The sequence below is a fragment of the Trachypithecus francoisi genome, unplaced genomic scaffold, assembly GCF_009764315.1.
Source record: "Trachypithecus francoisi isolate TF-2019V2 unplaced genomic scaffold, Tfra_2.0 Lachesis_group2, whole genome shotgun sequence".
In the NCBI taxonomy this organism is placed as follows: Eukaryota; Metazoa; Chordata; class Mammalia; order Primates; family Cercopithecidae; genus Trachypithecus; species Trachypithecus francoisi.
In genome coordinates this window covers 118851062-118868521 of record NW_022681465.1, presented here as the reverse complement: position 1 = coordinate 118868521, position 17460 = coordinate 118851062, and the positions used below count along the sequence as shown (strand labels likewise).

General features: G+C 39.3%; 1 protein-coding gene across 8 annotated transcripts in view; it reads left to right on the top strand.

Moving 5' to 3' along the window:
- The window catches only part of FBXW11 (F-box and WD repeat domain containing 11), a 139652-nt gene that overhangs the window by 36676 nt on the left and 85516 nt on the right, over positions 1-17460 (top strand). For 5 of the 8 annotated variants that reach the window (XM_033180290.1, XM_033180289.1, XM_033180288.1 and 2 more), the window contains one exon: positions 12982-13083. The exons of the other annotated variants lie outside the window; for them this stretch is intronic. In XM_033180290.1, the coding sequence (XP_033036181.1) occupies positions 12982-13083 (102 nt within the window). The remainder of the gene's footprint in view (positions 1-12981; positions 13084-17460) is intronic. 8 annotated transcript variants of the gene reach the window in all.

Below are 17460 nucleotides of genomic sequence, written 5' to 3'. Positions count from 1 at the left end.
GTATTCAAGAAATGAGCAGTGTTTATAAAATAGTAGAGGGCTTGTTTAAATGATGTAAGGTTTGAATTTGTATTAGTTGGTTCTCACACTGCTATAAAGAGCTGCCCGAGACTGGGTGATTTATAAATATAAAGAAAAGGGGTTTAATTGGCTCACAGTTCTGCATGACTGGGGAGGCCTCAGGAAACTTGCAAGCATGGTGGAAGGGGAAGCAGGCATGTCTTACATGGCGGCAGGTGAGAGAGGAGGAACTGTCAAACACTCATAAAACCATCAGATCTCCTGAGAACTCTCACTATCACAAGAACAGAATGGGGGAGACCGCCTCCATGATCCAGTCATCTCCCACCAGGTCCCTCCTTCGATGTCTGGGGATTATGGGGATTACAATTCGAGATGAGATTTGGGTGGGGACATGAAGCCAAAACATATCAGAATTCAAAAGATTTTTTAACAGGGTCAACTTTTATTCTGCAGGTACTTCCAGAGCTCTCAATGAGACAAGTAGCATGTTAGATGGACTTTCAAAGTCTTTGGAAGTGATAGGTCTACAAAAGATGTTAAAAATGCCACTAATTAAGCCAGGCTTGGTTGCTCATGCCTGTAATCCCAGCACTTTGGGAAGCTGAAGTGGGTGGATCATTGGAGGCCAAAAGTTCGAAACCATCTTGGCCAACACAGTGAAACCTTGTCTCTACTGAAAATAGAAAAAATTAGCTGGGCGTGGTGGTGCACACCTTTAGTCCCAACTTTACTTGGGAGGCTGAGGCATGAGAAACACTTGAACCTGGGAGGCAGAGGTTGCAGTGAGTTGAGATCATGCCACTGTACTCCAGCCTGGGTGACAGAGCGTGATTTTGTCTCAAAAACAAAAACAAAAACAGCTACTAGTTAAGTTTTAATACTCTTGAAGGCAGTGAAACTGCATTTATTTAAAATGTTTCATACTTTTGGAATTTAGCCATCTTTTTCCCTTTAGCAAACCAGGAAATAATTTAAGCAATATGGCTTTATTTGCAGAAATAATTTTTAATACCAGAATATATAGTTTTGAGAATTTTTGTCTATCAAAGCATTTAGTATACTTGATGTTTAGTAAACTTTTTAAAATGAATAAGCAGTTTAAAATAAGAAAGATAAAATAGAAATATGATGTAGTCCGACTATAATTAGGTCAAACCTTTATTGAGAGAAGATACATCTTCCAGAAAGTGGTATCTCTTCTTAGAAAAAAATGAGAATGTTTATTATATCAGGAGAAAAAGTTTTCCCTTCCATATATTCTTTTTTTGGGGGAGTAATGGGGGACAGAGTCTTACTATTTTGCCCAGGCTGGAGTGCAGTGGCATGATCTCAGCTTACTGCAACCTCCACCTCCTGGGTTCAGGCGATTATTCTGCCTCAGCCTCCTGAGCACCTGGGGTTACAGGCATGTGCCACCACGCCTGGCTAATTTTTGTATTTTTAGTAGAGACGGGGTTTCACCATGTTGGCCAGGCTGGTGTCAAACTCCTGACCTCGTGATCCATCTGCCTTGGCCTCCCAAAGTGCTGGGATTACAGGCATAAGCCACCACGCCCAGCTGCTTCTGTGTGTTCTAATGTTCTTTTAAAAACATAGTCAACTTTGCCCTCTCTTAAATGGAAGTAGGGTAAGGATTTTGGCTTGGTATATTAGAGGACAATCAGGATCTCGTGCACATATTTCCAGAAATTCTCTGATTAAAGTCTTTTGACTCATGATGGTGGGTAGAAGGAGCAGGAAGCGATGCAGCCAGCACCAGTGTCTTAGATGTTAGGGAAGGGGAAGTAGGAGTAACTCAAGGTGCGGACAGGGCCACTAGTATAAATGAGAGCAGATGTCTCTCAGTTCCTAGAAAATGTCTAAAAAACAAGTTGGGTTTTTAGTTTTGTCACCTGGAAGACCTCTCAGATGTCATGCAGTATGGACTATGTACTGTCACATATTTAAAAGTGGTAACTTAGAAGACACCTTACTTAGGAGTTTTCTGACTTGAGATCCTCTGTTAGCTATCTAGAAGCCACAGGCATTGAAATGAATGGAGGATAGTGTCTTTGTTACCTCAGAGTGCAACCAAATTCTTATAGCTGCCCTAACCCTACCTGCTCTCCACCTTCATTAGGAGAATGGTCTACTACAATCAGGGGGCGAGTTGCTATGATGAGATCCCCAAGTAACTGTGGAAATGCCAATATTCTGTTTAGAGGTGGCTTAGGAGAGGGAATTGAGAAGTCTGAGTTGTTAGTTGTATGGCCTCATCTGAAAAAATGTAATAAAAGAATAAAACAAAAGAATAGCCAAAAGAATAAAATAAAAATCACCTGTATTTAATTCCAGATTTTTATTTATATCTATCTCTATCTATCTATCTATTTTTTTTGAGACAGAGTCTTGCTCTTGTTGCCCAGGCTAGAGTGCGGTGGCATGATCTTGGCTCACTGCAAACTCCACCTCCCAGGTTCAAGCGACTTTCCTGCCTCAGCCTCCCAAGTAGCTGGGACTCAGGCACACACCACCACACCAGGCTAATTTTGTATTTTTAGTAGAAACGGAGTTTCTGCATGTTGGTCAGGCTGGTCTCAAACTCCCAACCTCAGGTGATCTGCCCTCCTCAGCCTCCCTAAAGTGCTGGGATTACAGGCGTGAGCCACCGTGCCTGGCCTATATATATATTTATTAAATGAACATGGGATCATAATATAAGTCCTGGTTTGTTGCCTTTATTCACTTAGTGTTTCTTGAACTCTTTCCATGTATTGTAACTTTCTTTCTACATATTAAACTTCCTTTAGTGTGTATACATATATTCCTACAGCATGATTTCTGTTTGGCGGAAACACAGTATTTTGTCTTATGGGTAATCCCTAATTTGTGGAACCAGTCCCTTTGGTTGACATTTTCCTTTTGCTATTATGAACAGTGATGTGAATGACATCTTCTTGGCCATATTTTTGTTCATTTCTTTATTTTTTTCTCCTTGATACAGTTTCTTACATGTGAAATTGCTGAGTCAAATGATGTGCATGAGTTTCAAGTCTTGACTATGTATTGCGGAGTTGCACACCGGAGATTGTATCAATTACACAATTCCACTCCCATCAGCAATATAGATGAGTGACAGGCAGATAAAATTTGAAGGTAAATCATGGAAACTTGCTGCTCTACAGAGTTTAATGTCAGGCAAAGGAAGTGACAGGCAATATAGATCAGGGAAGAAAGCAGGGATTTTGGAGTCAGACAGAATGCAGTTCTGCCATTCTTGACCTCTGGCAAGTGATTTGATGTCTCTGGTCCTTAGTTTTTCTCATCTGTAAAACTCAGCTGCTTGTTTGGCCAGAGGTGTTATGAGACTTTATGAGTACAGTATAGCCATACTACTTTGTACCCCCTCCCAATATATCCTTCTTTGTTAATGTTATTTAACTTCTTTTTTTTTTTTTTTTGAGATGGAGTCTCGCTCTGTCGCCCAGGCTGGAGTGCAGTGGCCGGATCTCAGCTCACTGCAAGCTCCGCCTCCCGGGTTTAAGCCATTCTCCTGCCTCAGCTTCCCAAGTAGCTGGGACTACAGGCGCCCGCCACCTCGCCCGGCTAGATTTTTGTATTTTTTAGTAGAGACGGGTTTCACCGTGTTTGCCAGGATGGTCTCGATCTGCTGACCTCGTGATCCGCCCGTCCCGGCCTCCCAAAGTGCTGGGATTACAGGCTTGAGCCACCGCGCCCGGCCTAACTTTTTTTTTTTTGAGATGGAGTCTCGCTCTGTCGCCCAGGCTGGAGTGCAGTGGCCGGATCTCAGCTCACTGCAAGCTCCGCCTCCTGGGATTACAGGCTTGAGCCACCGTGCCCGGCCTGTTATTTAACATTTTTATTGAAAAAGGTTAAACTTAGGGTCGAGAGGTCTCGCCCTATTCCTGAACAACTTTCCTAGTTGGACCACAGCGGCTAACCAACGAAGGCCCAGATGTACTTAGGTGTTAAATTATCTCCGGGCTCAGGATTTATGACTCTTGGAGAAATCTCATTGGGATTGGGTTCAGACTGATTTAACCTTGAGCTTGCTGGGGGATTCTGTTCCCCCTTGGCAACTGAACCTCAAACTGGTCCTAGTACAACTGAGGATCCCTGTGGCTATGCCGGAAATAGATTATTTTGTTACATCCTGTTCTCTGTCATGCTGCTTAGAATAGAGATTCCACTTCCCACCTCAAACATCTAATTCTTTCCTCCTCCAGCTTCTGTAAGAGCTCTGAAAAACCTGGTGACATTTTTGAGTCATGGGTGGTGGCTGTAAAGTGGACAAGGATGATTTTTTTTTTCCTTTGGATTTCCTCAGGAATAAACCGTTATGATTTTGATGTTCACTGCTGTTTCCAAGGGCCACTAGGTGAAATATTTTTCTAGCACTTAGCATTTAAACACTTTTTAAACTGTAGGTGTTTAAGATGGACTCAAAATTAATTCCTGGTAAAAGAATATGTTTTTATTTAAATTGTGTATTGGTCCATTCTCATACTGCTGCAAAGAACTATCTGAGACTGGGTAATTCACAAAGAAAAGAGGTTTAATTGACTCACAGTTCTGCAGGCTTAACAGGAAGCATGATTGGGAGGCCTTAGGAAACTTAAAATCATGGCTGAAGGCAAAGGGGAAACAAGCATGTCTTACCACTTCGATGCAGGAGAGCGAGCAAGAAGGGGAAAGTTTCACACACATTCAAACAATGAGATTCCGTGAGAACTCACTATCGCAAGAACAGCCAAGGGGGATGTCTACCCCCATGATTCAATCACCTCCTACCAGGCCCCTCCCCTGACACGTGGGGATTACAATTCTAGATGTGATTTGGGTGAGGACACAGAGCCAAACCACATGAATATGTTGTGAACTGCCCCATTAAAAAAAAAATTGTCAAGTTACTGTTTATAATTAAACAAAATAAAGCATCACTTAAAATCACACAAGGTAGTATTAAGGTATTAATGTGAGTACTAGGTGGTCATTGGAGAAAAATCGGAAAATATGGATGAATAAAAATTTGAGAGAACATTTCCCTTCATCTGTCTACCAGAGAGATTACGGTGAAGATCCATTTTAGTTTTAATGCTTTTGGGTTCTGATATCTTTTTTTTTTTTTTTTTTTGAGACAAGTCTCACTCTGTTGCCCAGGCTGGAGTACAGTAGCACCATCTTGGTTCCCTGCAGTCTCTGCCTCCTGGGTTCAAGCAATTCTCGTGCCTCAGCCTCCTGAGTAGCTGGGACCATAGATGCGTGCCACCATGCCCGGCTAATTTTTTGTAATTTTGGTAGAGACAGACTTTCACCATGTTGGCCTGGCTGGTCTCAGACTCCTGACATCAAGTAATCCCCTGCTTTGGCCTCCCACAGTGCTGGGATTATAGGCATGAGCCACCTTGCCTGGCCGGGTTCTAATATCTTAGAATAATTCAAGATGAAAATTGTGTGGACATTAATTAAAAAATTATAGTAGTGCTTAAGCAAAGTTTGGCCTCTGAGTTTGAGACTTTTGGGCTGTTCTTCAATCTCTAAAAACTTGGTAGATAGTACATTTTGGTTTTCCTCATTCTTCTCATCCTTACTTTTTTCTCCCCTCTCTACCTACTTCTCTACATCCCCTTTTCTTCCTTTAACATATATCCCAGCCTGAATATACCTTGTGGTATAATATTATGACAAGAATATAATTCTAGAATACAATTGCTAAGAATTAAAATGTAAATTTTTTTGGTTACATGTCACATGTTTGCTATCAAAATCTGTTATAATAAAATGCCATTATAAGGAAAAGAAAATATTTTGCTCATTAAGGTAATGGGCCAATATTCAGTTCTATAAAAGGTTATAGAAAATGCCTTTAAACTGTGAGATAACTTTTATTTTACAACCTGATTGCTACATTGTGATTCTTGGTTTTGAAAACAATGCATTTATGTTGGTGAGAGTGCTATTTCTTTTAGGTTGCCATCAGACATTAACAGTGGAAACCTAGGTTCTGAATTTTAGAAGACTCTTCTGAATGCTTTGTGGCTTTATTTTAATTTAAAAACACTGCTGCTTCTTGAAAAGCAACAGGCTGAGAGATGAGACACAATAGGATAATTCCTCAGTTGGATTAACTTTAATGCTTAGTTTATTTGGCAGTCTTCAGCAGAACTGAATGGGGACTCTAGATGTCAAATCCAGGTTTAGAGAGCTGGAGTTATGTATCTCCCCTTGAGCCCACGTACTGTCTGATTCTTCAGGATTCCCAGTGGAAAGGGCATTACTGCCAAATGGTTACCATGAAATGGATCTTTTATTTCTCTTCTTCATCATTATCATGGCACTCTTCGTTTGATATCCTATCAGTAGGGCCTGGTGGATGTTTTATGGCGGGCGGGGGAAGGACCTAGACTGAGTATGAAAGCTGGCAAGTGCTGGGCCTTGTGTCTACTCGTTGTGCCCATCTGAAAGAAATTGCATTGGTTGTAAAACAGAAATGAGCTGCTATCTTGTAGATTCTCTAAGAGACTTACCCTTCTTCCTTCTCTGTAAATCATGCTTGGCTGCAGCTGCCAGGGGTCATTCCTTTGCTTAAAACAGTTTAATAGCTCTCATCGTTGTCTGTAGCAGTGATTTGAATATTAAAATTTTGGATCTCACTTAAAGGAATTTAACACATTCAAAACACTCTTTCTGGTCTTTTACAAAATCCATAATATAATATCTATAAAAACATCCTTGGTTTTTGTACTATCTGCTTATACTCTTTATCATTGGGTTATTGTTGAGCAGACTTTTATCATTTGTGGCAAATATTCTCCACATGTTCTAGAAAACATGGGATCTTTCTTTGATGCTGGCTTGATTTGGCTTGGCTTTGGCTTGATGTTGTGCTTCACTCCTTACCTCTTAGTCTAAAAACTCCCATCCCCTGTCCACCTCCATCTCTGTGTTGCGCAATCTGCTTCTATTCCTCTCTGACAGACATTGTACAAACTGTGTATGTGCTGAGTTGCAGGAAAAAAAGTCATACACATTGATGTAAAATTGGATGACATAGCTGAGTATTGGGCCAACTGCTGGTGGGCTGTAGCACAGAGTTTAAGACCTGTTGTTCTACAGGATTCATGAAGTCCCAAGTTTGATAGAATGGTATAAGAGAGACCTCTGTTTTGCCCCTCCCTATCTCTCTAATTAAGCCTTTCTCATCTCACACTTAAGTATTTTAATGCTAAATTAATTGCAGATACTTGCATAGGATGTTTCATTTTTTACCTCTTTGAGTTTGCTTATGTTATGTATTCTTCTTGGAATGACTTTCTCTCTCTTTTTTCCCCTGGCTGCCTCTGACTTACCCTTTATGAATTAGTTCAGGCATCCTCTTCCTTTGGGTGGGTTAAGTTCATATTTGTGTGTGTATGTATATATATGTGTGTGTGTGTATTTATATATATATGTGTGTGTGTGTGTATGTGTATGTGTATTTACATTGTAAGTTTAAGATTCCCTCCTGTGAGCTCCTGGAGGTTAAAGAGAATGTCTTAATTGCTTTACTATGTGCAGATAGATATAAGTTGAGATAAGTTTTTTGCTTAATGGAACAGTATATTTAAGCCACTCAACTTGGTTACTTCAATCATGATGACAGGAATGAGAAGAAGCTGGTAATGATTCTGTGGGAAGTGGATTAAATAAAAAGATTGGTAGGGGGGAAGTTATAGAAAACCTGTAATAAGGCAGATTTCTAAATCAGAGGTTATAACATTAGAGAGATGATTAACATAAAATGCCACTTTGGAGAACTTTTAAAAGAATTGCTTCTTTGAGAAGGAATCAGGGCAGGAGATTCAAAACAATCTCATCTAAAAACAGACCGAAGTTGGCTTTTGTGAGTTCTTCAAGTGAGCCAATCAGAATACAAGGTGCCTGCAACCACTTTTTCCTTTTGATTTGTGGTTCCTATGGCAATAGGAAGAGAGCCTAGGACATTTTTCTCCTACCTCTTTTAATAAACTTTTTGCTTTTGAAAAATGCCAAAAGAGATTATTCTTTTTGTCTTTAATGACTTACAGTATTTCTCAGCATAATGGCTTTGATTTAGGTTTTTTTATTATACAGTGGATATGGCAAAAGTAATAAACACTGTCAGCTTCCCTGGCTAATATTATTTTCTTCAGCTATAGAACCTATAAATATACAATCTAATTAGGTATTAGCTATTAATATCACAACCCATTATGAATCATTTCCTGTTCTCTGTGAACAGCCCTAAATTAGACTATTGATCATTACAAGTAGCTAAATATGAAATTATAACAAATGTATCTTGGCAGTTTTTGACCCTCCAAAGTCTTCTGTTAAGTATCCCCACTATGATCCTCCTTGGTTGTTTCTCTTGAGCTCAAGGCTAAAGTCTTAAGAGGAAAGAGGCTTAGTGTGTATTGTTGTTGGCTTAGTAAGCAGGTCAATAAGTGTTTGTTAAAATTGGTAAATACCCATGGTATCAGGGGTATTCTTCAGACATATTTTAGCAATATGAAAGAACGCTGTTCACTTAAAAAAAAAGGACAGTCGTCTGTACTGTGAATTTAGCTAATATGAAGAAATCTTTTCATTATCGGTTAAGCAGTCATCGATAATAGTTATTCTCGAATGATCAACATGGGTTTCCAGCCATGTCCCTAAATTAAAAATTTGAAGCTTCAAGAATCACAGCCAGGAGCTCATGCCTGTAATGCCAGCACTTTGGGAGACCAAGGCAGGCAGATCACCTGAGGTCAGGACTTCAAGACCAGCCTGGCCAACGTGGTGAAACCCTGTCTCTATTAAAAATACAAAAACTAGCTGGGCATGGTGGCAGGTGCCTGTAATCCCAGCTGCTCGGGAGGCTGAGGCAGGAGAATCGCTTGAACCTGGGAGATGGAGGTTTCAGTGAGCCAAGATCATGCCACCGCACTCCAGCCTGGGCAGCAGAGCGAGACTCTATCTTAAAAGAAAAAAAGAATCAATTACTGTTGTGGTCCTAGCTGTATTTTAATGCTGTTAGGTTGGTGAATGTGGAACTTTTATTTTTATCCATTATTTTCAAATAGGATCAATGCCCTCCTGATCTATTAGATCTAAGACCTAAGAGGAACCTACCTTGTTTTGGCTAGCAGGTACGGACTTTCTTACTAAAAGGTGGGTGTATTTCCTAGAATAGCATTTTCTGTTGAGTAGAGACGATTTTTGAGCAATGTGGCTGGTCACTTAGCTTCAAAGTAATTGTTGAGTGTGAAGGTAAGCAGTTGTAATACCTTTTAACCACTGTCTGTGCTCTTACCAAATGGAAAATAACACTCATCTTAAAACTGGAAGTTACCAGTTCTGGGATGATCTGAGAGTTGAGACTTCTGATTAGTAGATATTGGCAGTTGCATCACACACCAGCTTGAGTGCTGCCTAGGACTGAGCTGTCTCAGTGAAAAGTACTCTTGCCTCAGACCTGGATTGAAATCTTAGCACCAACCCAGCACTAGGCGATTTTGGATAAGTAAATTACTTCATCTCTGAGCCTGTGTTTCCTCTTCTGAAGGGGAAAGTAATGTCTATTGTGTAGGATTATGGTGAAAATGAGATGAGATATCCTTTATAATGTATTTAGCATGATGTTGGCATCTAATAAATACTCAAGAAACACTGGTGTCATTCTTTATATCTTACAGTATCTACCATAGATATTATGAAGAGAAAATCTTGGAAATCTGATTCTTAGAGGGTCTTTTAAAAATCTTTTTCTGAATATACAAGTTAAATAACAAGCTTCGAAAAGCTTTGAAATGTCAGACTTCTAATAAATGGCTAATATTTTAAAATCAAGTTCACCAAAATTTTCTTTATGTTGATTGTTTCCCACATTTTTATGAGTATTGATTAAATCATTAAATGGTTAAAAAGCCTTGATAATATCATTATTTTTCTAATTTGGATTTAATTTCTTCACCTCTAATCTAAAATCAGCGGTGGGAGGTTAGACTAAGTAGTCTTTAAAATGCCTTCCTGTTCTCACAATCTGATTTTTTTGATTTACTGAATGTGAAAAATTGCCTTTTAAAAAGTTTTAGATTCCAAGTTATTAGCAGAATCTAATCAATACCTTATGCTTTTGTGATTTTTACCCTTTGAGGCAAATACTATTAACCCTTGCAGAAGGAAGCTGACTTTTTACTGAATAAGTAAAAATTGATTTACATACGAGCTTTCGTGTTAATTTGATATGAGTTGCTGAATCCAGATGTAATCCTTTTGTTGTTGTTGTTATTGAGACAGGGTCTCACTCTGTTGCCCAGGCTGGAGTATAGTGCTGCGATCTTGGCTCACTGCAACCTCCACCTTCTAGGCTTAAGCAATCCTCCCACCTCAGCCTTCTGAGCAGCTGGTACTATGGGTGCGTGCCACCATGCCTGGCTAATTTTTGTATTATTTGTAAAGGTGGGGTTTCATTATGTTGCTCAGGCTGGTCTCGAACTCCTGGGCTTAAGTAATCCCACTACTTTGGCCTCCTGAAGTGCTGGGGCTATAGGCGTGAGCCACCTTACTTGGCTAGGTGTAGTCCTTAAACTCTTTTCTTTGCCCATCCACTTGTGATATATGCTGATGTAAATATTCTTTTATTAAACATGGATGAGAATATCTCTGGATAGAGTGTTTGTTGTAGTGGAAGAAAATCAGTTTGCCAGGTTTAATTTACTAGTCCTAATTCTGCCATCAGTTAGCCCTTATTCCCCTGCACCTTGGACAAGTTGCTGGGGTTTTTTTTTTCTTTCCTTTTTTTTTTTTTTTTTTTAAAGGCAGTCTCACTGGGTCACTCAGGCTGGAGTGCAGTGGCATGATCTTGGCTCACTGCAACCTCGGACTCCTAGGTTCAAGCAATTCTTTTGCCTCAGCCCCCCAAGTAGCTGGGATTACAGGTATGTGCCACCACGCCTGGCTAATAATTGTGTTTTTAGTAGAGATGGGATTTTACCATGTTGGCCAGGCTGGTCTTCAACTCCTGACTTCAAGTGATTTGACTGCCTTGGCTTCCCAAAGTGCTAGGATTGTATGTGTGAGCCACTGTTCCTGGTCTGTGTCATTGTTTTAACAAATTAGGCTCTCTTTTCCTTTTTAATTAAAAAAAATTTTTCTTAATTGAAACAAAAATTCCATGGGACTCTGCTTGATATCTCTTTCCTGATCATCAGTTTCCTCATCGTAAAATGGAATAATACCTATTTTACAGGGTTATTGTGAGAGTTTACTATTTCAGCTGTCTAGCACGTAATAGAAGCTTGATAAATGGCAGCTACTTTCGTTATTTTATGCAAACATTTATTCAGCATCTTCTGTGGTTGGCACTCTGATATGAAAGTGTTGAGGCAACAAAATTTGTGTACCTGGAGTTTCAATGATATATTGCCACTGTATTGGCTTTGGAATAAAGGCACACCTTGAAGTGTGTCATTTTCATTGCTACCAGAAAACTGCTCAATTTTTAAATTCCATTTGGTTCCTCTGATTTTGTATTCTTTAAATACCTTTTCTGAGTAATCTCAATATTCCTTGTGTTATAGGTGAAATGTAGAACTAGTAAGTGGCAGATACTAGATAGGAACCCAGGTCTCTGATGTCAAGCAAAGCTATCTTTGTCCATATTGCAATTGGGTGATCACAGAATTTATCCACTAAACCAGAACACTTTTGAGAGTGAAAGCTATGAGGGGACAATAAGTGTCATCCAGGACTGTCTCAGGCAAATGAGGGTGTTTGGCTATTCTATTTATAGCTAGAACAAACAAGTTTATGAGCTTGGGTCCAAGACTTCTGGGATGTTTTGGTTGAACCCAAACACTCACCTTTAGTTTTTTTTTTTTACATGAGTATTGATTTTGCCATAGTAAATTAATTGACTTTAGATCTGAATGATTGAACAGTATGGTCTAATGGTTATTAAATTTACATTATGGTCTAATGGTTATTAAGTAGTAGCCATAATACATGTGTTCATTTTTATATTTTACTTTTTTTCTTAATTTCTTTAAAATCAGCAAGCTTTTAAAAGAGGATGGGAAGAAGTAAATGAAATAAGCTTTTTAATTCTTAGTCATGTCAGACGAACTTTGTAAACAGAGTCTAAAATGAAGATCGTGACATTCCAATGTTTTTCCTTTGGGAAGATGGAAATGTGTTGACACGGAAAATCAGATGCATTTAAAATCACCTCTTTTATTGCCTTTATCTATCAGTCTGTCACCCATCTTTCTTGTTCTTTTTGCCTTATTCTTTAGGTCTCCTGTGATTTTACCTTAGGGAGGTGCAAAACTTTACTCACATGATAAAAGTTGGGGTGATTTAAGTTTTCACAATAGCAGCATCATAGTCTTGTCGAAAGAGTGTGGGTTTTGGTAGCAGACAAACCAAGAGTTTGAAATTCTGGCTCTCCCCTCTTGTTATGTGTCCTTTTGCCAATCACTTAACCTCTGAGCCTCCGTTTCCTTACAATGATATGAGGATTAGAGAACAAATGTAAAGTGCTGGGCAAATAGTAGGTCCTTAAACAATGATGACAATTACGGTTATATGACATGGACCAGAAACTGTGGCATTGATGAAATTATAGTCAACAATCTCACCACTAATCTTGTTTTGCACACAGACTTTCACAGTTCCCTTTGGTGGGTTTTTGTTTAAACACTCTCTCTCCCTCTTGATTCTATTCACTGTATCCTGAAAAATTAGTGGTTGGCAGCAGAAACCTCCTTTCCATATAACATCAAGTGGGCCCTCCCCCAAGGTTTCAGTAAGTTGTCTGGGACCATCCCTAACCTCCAAATTGCCAAGGGTGCACCCCCTGCCCCAACTAACATTCAAGTTGCCTGTGTGAAGGAGTGATTTGTTGCGGCCTCTAACTGCTTCTTCTCTTCCTTCCTTTTTGTCATCCTGCAGTGTTCTGTGCCAAGGTCTTTGTGGCTAGGCTGCGCCAACCTGGTAGAGAGCATGTGCGCACTGAGTTGCCTGCAGAGCATGCCCAGTGTCAGATGTCTCCAGGTGCCTTTCTTCTTTCTTGTTGTAAATGTGTTTTTACGTATGCCATGAACATTTGTTGAAACTTGCAGTAGTGTGTTTAATCCAATGTTAAGTCTGCTAAATGTTCTGTGTAACCCTCTGCTTTCCTCTAGCCTGGGTGCCCCACATGGAGGAGTTAGTACCAAGAGGGGCCCTTCTGAGCAAACGGGTCTTTGGCTGGGCCCTGTCCTCCCCTTTTCTGCTCCTGCTTTTTACTCTTTCCCCCTCACCTTGAGGTTGTAATTCTCATGTTTAATAGTTGTGCATGTGCCAAAAAAAAAACCAAAAAAACTCCTGACATTTTCCATTTGGCTACCTTTAACAGTTCTTTGTTGAGTTGGGAGGGTTTCGTAATTAAAGTGGTGATTTTTCTATCTTGAAACTCATCCTTTTGGCTTGCTTTCTCTCCCCTCTTCAAAAAAGGAGCGGGGAGGGAATCACTACTGGCATAAAGCCTCAAATTGAAGTTTATAAAGATCATAGCTTTATGCTGCCAATAATTTGTCAGTTTGGGCCACCTCCCAAAGGCCAGATCTGACACCTGTCCTCAGGGTTCACCCAGTTTTCCAGGCCGAGGCCGGCAGAGAATTCCACAGATAAAAGTATAACTTTTTGGGGGGTGGATGGGAAAGGGTTGCTGAGGATAGAACTGTTAGCAGGAGTGCAGCTGGTGATCCTCTCTTGTTGGGGTGACTTCTAAGAGAGCCAAGGAAGAAAACATTATAGCTTTATTTGTGAAGCTCTGTTTAGAGCAAGCATGTGTTTAATTAAGTATGGTTTCAGTAGCAATATTCAGTTTTCATCACTGCATATTCCAGACAGTTTGATATATCTTTAAAAAGCCATATTAAATTCCTGGCATCCGGTTGAGACTGTCCTGTTTTAGGAAAACTGTAAAATTAGACATTGAGTTAGAGGGATATTATTGATGGCATGGATGACTTCACTGTTTTCAAGGTTATCTTTCTATTCATGTTTACAATTTTTAAATGGAGCTGGGGAGCCAGGAAGGAGGAAAATTTTCTTCATATTGGGGTCAGGCATTTTATTTACTTATTGGCAAACATTCAGAGTAGCACTGGTGTGGTTATTGATTCAAATTGCTTTCTTTGGAAAACGGTACTGGAACTTCACTAATACCTTTAACTCGAGAGCGAGTTCAATATAAGGCCTAGTTGTCTTTAGATTCTGTATATAAAAGTGGGTTACAAGTCTTACCTTGCAAGAACAGGGTGCTTCAATGAGGCTCAAAGTGTAATGAATATATGTTTACTTTTGGAAAAGCAGCTTCTGTGCATGCGATGTAATTTTAACAAAAATGTTCTTGGAATGGCAGCCATTATTGCATGTGCTCTCCTTGATGCTATATAATGGATATTTGCATTATTATAATAGGTGTACATTTTTGTCTCCATTTTTCTGGATTAAAAGGTATGTTACAATTGCTTTTTAGTAGACTGACCCAGTTTTTTGCAGAACTGGAAATTTAAGAAGGGGAAAAACTGTAGTTGTTAGTGAGGTCTTGAGGTGCAGATTCTTTTTATTGCATTCAGTTAAAAGTAATTGGCCAATGGAAGGCATCATTCAATATATTTTAGTATCACTATTGTGAGTTCTCTGGAGGTGGGGTGAGTGGGAGGAAGTACGGGTTCCTACCTTGTTGAAAATGGAAATCCAAATTTGTTAAAAGTTCCTTGACTCATCTTTCTTAGTGAAACTCACTTAAGAGAAAAAAAAAGATTTTTTTTTTTTTGCCTTGATTGGGTCTTATTTCAGTGAGTGGAGCAATAATTGTCTTTAGAGATGTGTAGAGTATTTTGTTTACTTAGGTTTAATTTTTACTAGTATATAATTGAGGGTATGCAGCACAGTAAAATGAACCAAGTACTCAACTGATTGGCATTAGCAAATCATTACTCTGTTTTGTTCCACATGTGAATGGAAAGTAAACGTATTAATATTAATGAGCCTGGAAGACTTCCTTCCTCTCTACTCATTTAAGTATTACTTTAATGCCAGCATTTCTCCCCTTTACCTCCAGTCTCCAAACAGTGTTAAAATTTCGTATCTTAATTTGGGCTTGGGCTCTCAAAGAAGTCCTGTTGCTTATATGCTACATCTTTGGTTTATTGCCAAGATGACTCTTCCTTTGCACACCTCTTAGCAACCTCGTATTAAGCAGGCCTGAGAAGAGAAGGAACAGTTAGGCTACCTGGAGAGAACAGGGCCTAGTTCTTTCCTGGTCTCTGAAGTTCCCTAAAAGAGTTCCCCTTAAAATTGTCACAGTGGACCCACTGATAGTTGCAACTTGAACCCACTGACCTGTCTATATGACTGAATTTTATTATACCTTTTGAAAACGCAGGAGGGAAGATAGTACTAGGCAAGTAGCCTTAGGCATAATTTACCTACTCCAGTTTCTGCCATCGTTGAGAAGGGAAAATAGATACCAGAGACTTAAAATTCACTCATTACCAACTGTTACATGGTGCTTCACATATGTTAGCTTTATGACAACCCTGTGAGGTAGGTGTTCTTATCTCCGATTTTCTGATACGGAAACTGAGTCTGAGGTGACTTTTTGGCCCAAGATAATGTTTACATAACTGTAAAGTTACTGGCATATGAATCACATACTTGCCTGATTCCCAAACTGGTTTTCTTTTCTCTACTCTGGAATGCTGCTTTTGTAGTTTTCCATGTTAGTTTTATTTGTAGAAACCTCACTATTGATACCTGGTATATGGTTTGTTTAGTTATTAATATTATTTATTTGAAAATAAGAAAAGAAAAACCTGCCACATTCCATAGGAAAAAAAAATTGCCATTCTTTTTGCCAAAATAAGCTCTCCTGAATCTTACAGCTAGTGAGATTCCTGAGTGGACTTTCTGCAAACTTAATTCCATAAATATTTACTAAGCAATCGGTATGTGCCAGGGCCTCTATTGTATATCTCTGAAACAAGCTGAACTGAGTCAGTATTTCATTTGCCTCAGATGTCCTGATTCAACCAGTTGATTGTTATAGCAAATGATCAGGAATTCAGACTATGTGGATTATAGATTTGCCCAGATTCCTGTGGCATGAGAATCATACCAATGTTAATAATAGTATGTATCATTTATTTTCCACGTTTTTTCTATGTGTTGGACTCTAGGAGTTGGATTATCTCATTTGATCTTTTATGGAAAAGTTATCTATCTTGCCATTTTTGTATATGAAATTGTAGAGGTGAATTGAGCTGCCTAAGGTTACGCGTTTATTTAAGTGGCAGAACTGGGTTATGAACATAATCTGGATGACTGCAAAGTCAGTGCTCTAGTCACCAGTCTGTAGTGACAACTGCCATTTTAACTTGCAACTGCCATTTTTAGGTTGAAACAAATTGCCCTTAATTTTTGGAGTTAGAAATTTAAAGCCAACATACCAGTGATGTAATAGACTGGCAAGTTGTCTTGGGAATGTCATTTGCAGCCTCAGCTGGGGGATAGTGTTAGTGATAAGCCTTTTGCTGGAGTAGGACTGATTACTTGGAATGACAGTGAGGATCATGTGAATTGAGTTTGAGTGCCTCCTTCCAAGCTCTAGTGCATATAGTGCTGGGCAGTAAGTAATGCAACTTCTTGACAGCTGCCTTTCTTGTTTCTTTTTTTACTTTTAATAAGTGTAGTGAGCCACAGTGGTCTGAGAATGCCACAGAACTTATCACAGCTTTTGATATAAGAGGATATTTTTTAGAGGAGGGAGGTAGCTTGGTAGAAAGAACCTTGGCTTTGGTGCAGACAAACCTCTATTTTTGTCCTGTTCTTACTACTTAATGACTCTGTGATCCTGGGCAAGTTACTTTATTTTCCTGAACCCCAGTTTCCTCATCTTTAAAAATCATATAGGGTTTTTATGAGGTAGAGAAACATAATTGCCACCTCTTACTGATTCTTACTTTTGTGGGGGATGAAATCAGTTTTTTTTTTTAAAATTACTTGCTCCTGGTTCTCTATTTAAGAAAGAATTTCAGTCTTACAGTCTTAGATTCCAGGGGTAGGTAAGGATTAGCTGAAAAACCATGCGTATGATAAGGCAGCTTTTGTTCAGGGTCGGTCTGTCTTAGGTCAGACATAGCTGTTTGAACTCATTGCCTCTTGTCTGTTTTCTAATGAGCCTTAGGGATTTGTCATTTCTTGTTGATTATCCTAATTATCCTGTAGCACCCTGGGTCTGATAATGTGAACCTTTTGGTTTGCTCAGTGGTAGAATCTGTAGTATTTTATAAACACTAAAACCTACATTTTTGGCTGAGCATAATGGCTTACCCCTATAATCCCAGTGCTTTGTGAGGCCCAGGTGGGAGGATTGCTTGA